Here is an 8,022-nt window from a genome sequence, read left to right as displayed (position 1 = left end):
AGGAGCCAAGATAGGTACAATGGAAATCTGAAAAAATAGGGCAGGTATAAATCATAACTTATATCTTCTACCCACGGGAACGAAGTCGCGGGCAACAGCTAGTATTCGTATAATTTAATAATTCTAATAAGATTGATATAATTTAATATCTATACTAATATATAAAGCTGAAGAGTTTGTTTGTTTGTTTGTTTGAACGCGCTAATCTATATCTATACTAATATATAAAGCTGAAGAGTTTGTTTGTTTGTTTGAACGCGCTAATCTCAGGAACTACTGGTCCAAATTGAAAAATTCTTTTTGTGTTGAATAGACCATTCATCGAGGAAGGCTTTAGGCTATAAACCATCACGCTGCGACTAATAGGAGCGAAGATACAAAGGAAAATGTGAAAAAAATAGGGCAGGTATAAAGCTTACTTATATCTTCTACCCACGGACGAAATCGCGGGCAACAGCTATATTTAATATACCGTTAAATAAAAATACGAAATGCCACCTAAAAAACGACCATCTTTATCTCGAAATTCGAGAGATGCTAAGAGGATGAGAAATGCGCGTTCTCAAGAATCAGCAGAGGAAAGAGAACATCGATTAAACTCTATGAGAGTTAGTGCCTCAACTTCTCGAGCCAATGCAAGCTCTCCAGAGAGAGAGATGCGATTAGCAGCTGACAGAGCGAGACGAGCTACATCACGTGCGTCTCAAAGCTTTTCTCAACGAGAACTTAGGCTTACTATTGACCGAGAACAACATGTGTTATCCCGAGAAGCTGAAACTGCTTCACAACGAGAACTACGGCTCACAGCTGACCGAGAACGTCATACATTGTCTCGCGAGTCAGAAACCTTCACTGAAAGGGAACTACGGCTTACAGCTGATCGCGTATCGATCGCGATTCCCAATATGAAGACCGTTTCACAAATTATAGGGTGCACCATAATATTATTCGATCGCTTGAAGATGAAAATGAGCATGTACAACGAATAGAGTCGGTACGCGAACATTACAATTCTTTGAGACAAGATCGATTAATAAGTTTGTCTACTGAAAGATTAAGAATCGAATCGAATCGAAGAATCGAATGGCGTGGTCCGACAAATATAAAAGTGGGTTTGCTTATAACCTCGCAATTGATTACAGATCATCTTCTTTCATGGGCAATATGTATGTGCAAAATGTAGTATGTGTTTTTTGTAGTGTTTCTGTTGTTCTGGAGGCAAAATAAATTTGCCTTCTTTCGCAGACCCGCCGGAACTATTGAATTCACTACTTTTGCACATGTTCCATGTGCAATCTAAACAGTTCTTAGACAATATTCGCACTTATAATAGTGCGTTTCAAATGACATCCTTTGGTGCTCAACAAATCTCAAAAGGTCCTTTCATGCCTACTTTTAAGGTACAAGGTCAGGTTAACCATTTGATAGGATCCCTTTTGCCTGAAGACCAACCTAAGTTTCTTCAAATATATTTCGTATCCGACTACAACGAACAGTCGAATATAAGAAATCAATATTTCCCGAATTTAAATACTGAACTAATTTCACAACTTCAAGACATGTTGCATCAGGTTAATTCATATGTATGCAGTTTCAAATCGGCACTAGAAGCTCTTCCTCGATATGATGATAGCAATTATAAAATTGTTATAAATGCCGAAAGGCGTCCAACTCAGGAACATCCTCGAATGCGTTATAATGCTCCATCCACGAATGAAGTTGCTGTGGTATTGGTCGACCAAGAACGTGATAGGCGTGATATTGTTATCCGGTCCAGAGACAATCGTTTGCAACGTATATACGAAACCCATAGGGCTTATGACAGTTTGCAATATCCTTTGATATACTGTCGAGGGGAAGATAGTTATAATTTTGTTTTATACCAAACTGATCCGCATACAGGTGCACCTAATTATAACAAAATCAGTTTATTGTTGACATGTACGCAAAAATTGAAACCGAAAGGTTAGTTTACATACGATCTAATCAAAGGCAGCTACGCGCTGAAGAATACGTACACTTTCGCGACGCCATGCAGCAATATAATGATACGGTGAATATGGGCCGCTTAGTTATTTTACCCTCTTCTTTTATTGGTGGTCCACGGTACATGCACGAACGTACTCAAGATGCTTTTTGTTACGTAAGAAAATATGGATGTCCTGACTTATTTATTACTGTAACTGCCAATCCTAAGTGTGATGAAATCACTCGGGAGCTTCTTGAGGGTCAAGCACCGCATGACCACCATGATATCATCGCAAGAGTTTTTCATTTAAAATTAAAATTAATGATAGATATACTTACCAAAGATAACATTTTTGGAGAAGTATTGTGTTATATGTATAGTGTTGAATGGCAAACACGCGGCTTACCTCACGCACATATCCTGCTATGGTTAGAAGATGAGGTTCGACCTAATGATGTAGACAGTTTAATCAGTGCTGAAATTTCAAGTCCGATTGCAGATCGCGTGCTATACGACATTGTTAAAACCCATATGGTACATGGTCCATGTGGTGCATTTTAGACATGGGCAAAATGTATCACTGAAAAGAAAAGATTGATATGTATCTTTCGATCACTGGGATATGTATCACTCATTTGTATCTTTATATCCTTTTGTATCCGCGCACGACACGAAGCGACGCGTTTCACTGATGCGTTGCTCAGCGTGGTTCGCTTCGCTCAATTCAATCCAGAGCAAGATGCACGTGCTGTGCCCATATCTGCTTGCTCTTTACCTTACCTATCTTTCTGTTCTGATTTATTGCACTACTTGTTTCGTTCTATAAAAATAGATACTTAAAAAGTATCTATTTTTATGATTGATCAATATATACCCAAATTAACTTCAATTTTTAGTTAATTAATGACTATCGAATACAACATTGGTAGATTAGGTAGGTATTGTTTTTATTTATTTGTAGTAATAATGTGTATAGACTAGGTACCGATTTCCCTTCATACTTTTTCCAGGCTTAGGACTGGCAACCTATGACGTGGAGTTATTTCTAGGAATATTAGTTGCATTTGTTAATGTAAAATAAAATTCATAGGTTGGCGTATTTAGAAATCAGTAGATATGTACAATCTTTTGATTATTAATTACAGCATTATTTACATGAGTTTTTTTTACACAAACCTATACCTACTTATTTACAGTTGTTTACATGCCAGAATTGCAACTTATGAACAGGAGTTGCGAAACTTTTTTTGACGTCAATCGTCTCCTACGTTCATTCAACGTATATCCCGCTTTCGAAAATATCCTCTCGCAAGGAACAGACGTGGCGACGAGATTGTGCCTTTTCATAATATAATTAAATAGCAGAGGATATATGTGCTTCCGAGCGTGCCACCATTTTAATGGGTCTTCGGTACGCTTTAAAAGCGGCTCATGAATGTATTTGTCTAGTTCGACGATTCCTGCTGCCGTTGGGTTGTCAGGTGTTTGTTTAACCACTTCTTGGTCAAACTCAAACCAAATTGAGTGACTAGAGCCCGGTTCTGGTTGCACTGGCTGTACCGCTGGCGTTGTTGTTGTCCTTGAGGAACTTCGTCCAATTTTAAGTTTTAAGTCTCTCAAAGCCTTATCGAATAATCTAGAGTCCTGGAATCCTTTGTTTTTAAAACGCGGGTCCAGAATTGTGGATTCCGCGTTTAATAAATTCGACTCTATGTGACCGAATCTATGATTTAGATCTTTGTGTAAGTTTTCGATTAGATTTTTTATTTCTGGTAAAACATTATTACCATCCGAGTTTTGCTCAAGCAGCCTGCCCCTAATGTGACCCATCATTATTCTGCACAATGGAATGACCTTAGCCAATGATACATTTTTTTCGCCGCTCACTTCGACTGTTACGTCGTAAAAAAGTTTCAATACAGGGAGAACAGATTGGATTATTAGCCAGTCGTAGTCAGAGAGTGCGAGGTCAGGTCTGGTAAGAGCTATCGTGCTTATTATTGCATCTTTTGTGGAGGTAAATCGATGCAGCATGTCATAGGTAGAGTTCCATCTGGTGGCGACATCTTGTTTTAGTTTAAGGGTTGGAATATTTAGTCTTTGCTGCATTGTCAGCAATTTATGGTTCGCTTGGGAACTGCGCTTAAAAAACTCCACGATGTTTTTGACCTTATTTATACTTGGGGCTATATGCTGTAACGCCGACTGGACGCAAAGGTTCAGAGTGTGGGCAAAGCAAGGAATTTGCCGCCAGTCACCCTCTCTTATAGCTGCTGTAATATTGGCAGCGTTATCGCTGGCGATTGCGGTAATTTTGTTCTCAATACTCCATTCCCGCATGATATTTTTCAAAAATTCTGTTAGATTTTCGCTGGTGTGCCGTTCGTTATACTCCACACATCCCAGTAAATTGGAATGTAATTTTGTTGTCTCTGATGTAGAGAGAATGTAATGTGCCGTAACAGCTAAATAACTTTGATTGTTATCTGATGTCCAGCCGTCAGTCGTGAGGCAGACTGCGTTGGCATTTTCTATATTGTGCCTCACCTTCTCTTCTTGTTTTGTGCACATTTTGGGAATTAAAGATTGCGACAGTGTTTTCCTTGTTGGCAGTTTGTACGCTGGATTCAGCATATTTACAAACTTTTTAAATTCTTCATCCTCCACCATACTGAAGGGATAATATCCATTCGCAATCACGCGCACAAGTTGCTCATCCAAAAGTTCAGCACGCCGAGGCGGCATGGATTTAGTGCTGTGCGCATAATCTCTGATAGAGGGCTGATGAGGAGGTAACCCAACGGAGGATGGGCCGGGGGCAGGGGCGTTGGACGTGGCAGATTCTGTCGCAGTTGACGTCGTTGGCGCAAGTGTCTCCTGCGGGGCCTCAGGTGTCTGCTGCGTTGGCTGCCTGTCAGTAACAAGTGGTACAGTGGGGTGTTTATTTTTTAAATGTCTCCCCAGGTTGCCACAATTTCCAGCCGGTACGGAGAGAATGTTAGCACAATAAAGGCATTTTGCTTTTTTGGGTTCCACTTCCTCAAAGTGGTTCCAAACTGCACTCCGTTTTCGTGAACCTGACATTTTCAGCTGATATTTTTAACACTAACTGTACAAATTTATTTACACTTAAACTAAAGTACCATTAGTCCAATAAAAAAAGTTTAGTAAGTAACTCTAAAATTATTTACACTGATTGTCGATGCAACGAAAACAAAACAATACCTATCCTATCACTTCACTTATTCCCGAATCCCGATCCCGTACGATAGTTAACGCACGGACGCGGACGAAGGTCAGTCTTGAACTAAATAAATATTGAATTTAATTTTGTAAATCGCAAATTAATCATTTTTTTACCTTTCTTTTCTATCTTGATCCTAATAGCAATAACTTTAAGACCGAAATTAGTTTGCATTGTTTACAAAAACTTACTAGGCAAAGTACTTTACAAAAGGAAACCAGTATAATACTTGCAATGTTCACGTACCGCGTTACGACTTTAAGCCCTACGCACCAGTAATAGAGATCTTTTTGTACTGACGTATATCAGTTTATAATGGTCAAACACTTATTCTCGGTATCGAGAAAGTGCGACAGAACATTCTAAGTAGGGAGGTGCGAAAAAGATGTCTGGACTTTCCGATGAGACACCGTGACGCCAGCCGCTCATGCTAGTTGTGCGAGTGCGACACAGATACAAAAGGACGACGATTGAAAGTTGTTAAAGATACAGTACAGATACACTGATACATTCGGATTGGAACGGATACAAAGAGTGAGTGATCAGAACGGACGGATACATATCTTTTTTATCTATCACTCCTGAGTTACCCATCTCTAGTGCATTTAACGGGAATTCTCCTTGCATGCAAGACGGTCGTTGCACTAAAAGATATCCAAAATGCTTAGTGGATGAAACTGTAACAGGACATGATGGATACCCATTATATCGTCGTCGTTCAAGAGACAATGGTGGTTTTACTGTTGGAAAACGAGTGTCTAGACAACAGGTAACTGTAGATAATAGGTGAGTCGTTCCGTATTCGCCTGTGTTGTCTAGAACATTTCAAACTCACATAAATGTTGAAATGTGTAATAGTGTAGAGTCAATAAAATATATTTGTAAGTACATTAATAAGGGCAGTGACCAAGCTAGATTTGCGTTGAGAAATGAACATGACGAAATTACTGACTTCAGTCAGGCAGATATATTAGTTCTTCAGAAGCTGTGTGGCGGATCTTAAGTTTCAACATTCACGAAAGATATCCACCTGTGACTCATCTAGATGTTCATCTTGAAGGCGGTCAACTTATATATTGCAACGCCGAAAATGTTACAGAACGATTAGAGAACCCTACACAAACAACTTTATTAGCATTCTTTCGACTTTGCCAAACTGATGATTTTGCAAAATCTCTTTTGTATGAGGAAGTTCCATCGTATTATACCTACAATATGCAACGAGGTGTCTTTAATCGGAGACGCCGTGGCAGGCCTGTAGGTGGCGAGTCAGGTATTTTCAAAGAACATGTTCTTGGTAGAGTGTATACCGTTCATCCTAATAACGCTGAGTGTTTCTATTTGCGATTATTATTACACACAGTGCCAGGACCAACCTCATTTATAGATTTTAGAAAAGCTTGCCAAGCGCGTCATTTGCTTGAAAATGATCAGCATTGGGATGACGCTTTAGCAGAATCCTGTATTAATGATAATCCACGACGGTTATCCATTTATTTGTAACATTACTAAATTTTGTAATTTGTCAGATGCTATACAATTATGGGAAAAATATAAAGAAAAACTTGCAGAAGACTTTCTTAGGAATATATCTCACAATGATGAAGGCACAACTAATGATAATGTCCGTGATCTTGCTATAAATCAGTGTTTATTGGCTCTTCAGGATGACTTAACAGCAGTAGGCGGTAAATTACTATATGAATATGGTTTGCCAACACCAACCTCAGTCGGAGAGGTTACTAAAAGGGAATATTCCGCAGAGATTGGTTACAACCCAATCGAACTGCGGACGACATTAGAAAGCGGTTTCCCAATGATGACTGCAGAACAACGTTCAGACTATGATCGCGTGTGCGAGAGTGTTCAAAATAATTTGGGAACAATATGGTTTTTAAATGCACCTGGAGGAACTGGGAAAACCTTTTTGACTAAATTAATATTAGCTTCCGTTCGAAACCAGGGTAAAATTGCTCTTGCCGTGGCTTCATCAGGGATAGCTGCAACATTGCTACCAGGAGGTAAAACTGCTCACACTATGTTTAAAATACCAATTGATTTAGATCGCACGGAAAGTCCAACCTGTAGTATTTCAAGAAATAGCGACAAAGCTAAGGTATTACGCGAGTGTAATTTAATCATATGGGATGAGTGTACGATGGCCCATCGAAAAGGAGTAGAATGGTCGATGAACAAGAAGCCACTAATTACCTACCCGATAGAATTCTTAAATTCTTTAAATATGCCCGGACTTCCTTCTCATGAAATTTGTTTAAAAATTGGCATTCCGATTATTCTACTCCGAAATTTAAGACCACCACAACTTTGCAATGGAACTCGACTGAAAGTAACCCAGTTGCAACAAAATATAATCGACGCTCAAATTGTAACAGGTTGCGGTGCAGGAGAAACCGTCTTTATCCCCAGAATACCCATTATACCAAATAATTTTACGTTCCAATTTAAAAGAACGCAATTCCCGGTATCGGTGTGTTATGCAATGACAATTAATAAAGCTCAAGGGCAGACTTTTCGTGTTGCCGGAGTAGATCTCGGTGTCAGTTGTTTCTCGCATGGTCAGTTATACGTTGCTCTTTCCCGGGTTAGCAGTTCTAGAAATCTTTATGTTACGTGCCGGACGCAACAACTTCCAATATAGTTTAAGCCTCATGTAAACGTGATCTAAACAATATTACCAATACATTAACTTAATAACAGAAGGAGTTACACGCTAACAGATTCGCGGACACAGCTATCTTTTCTGCCGAAAGTCGCTATTACACGCGAACGAAGTCGCGGGCAAAAGCTA

General features: G+C 39.3%; 1 protein-coding gene across 1 annotated transcript; it reads right to left on the bottom strand.

Annotated features, from left to right (window-relative positions):
• Window positions 1–2,979: 2,979 nt before the first annotated feature.
• On the bottom strand, window positions 2,980–5,833 carry LOC113508245 (zinc finger BED domain-containing protein 1-like). The gene has a single exon (XM_026891200.1). The coding sequence runs from the start codon at window positions 5,051–5,053 to the stop codon at window positions 3,170–3,172; it is 1,884 nt and encodes a 627-aa protein (XP_026747001.1). The 5' UTR covers window positions 5,054–5,833; the 3' UTR covers window positions 2,980–3,169.
• Between the last annotated feature and the right edge of the window lie 2,189 nt (window positions 5,834–8,022).

Source organism: Trichoplusia ni, unplaced genomic scaffold (genome assembly GCF_003590095.1).
Source record: "Trichoplusia ni isolate ovarian cell line Hi5 unplaced genomic scaffold, tn1 tig00004230, whole genome shotgun sequence".
Classification (NCBI taxonomy): domain Eukaryota; kingdom Metazoa; phylum Arthropoda; class Insecta; order Lepidoptera; family Noctuidae; genus Trichoplusia; species Trichoplusia ni.
The sequence above is the reverse complement of the archived record's forward strand: the minus strand, read 5'-3'. Positions and strand labels throughout refer to the sequence as shown.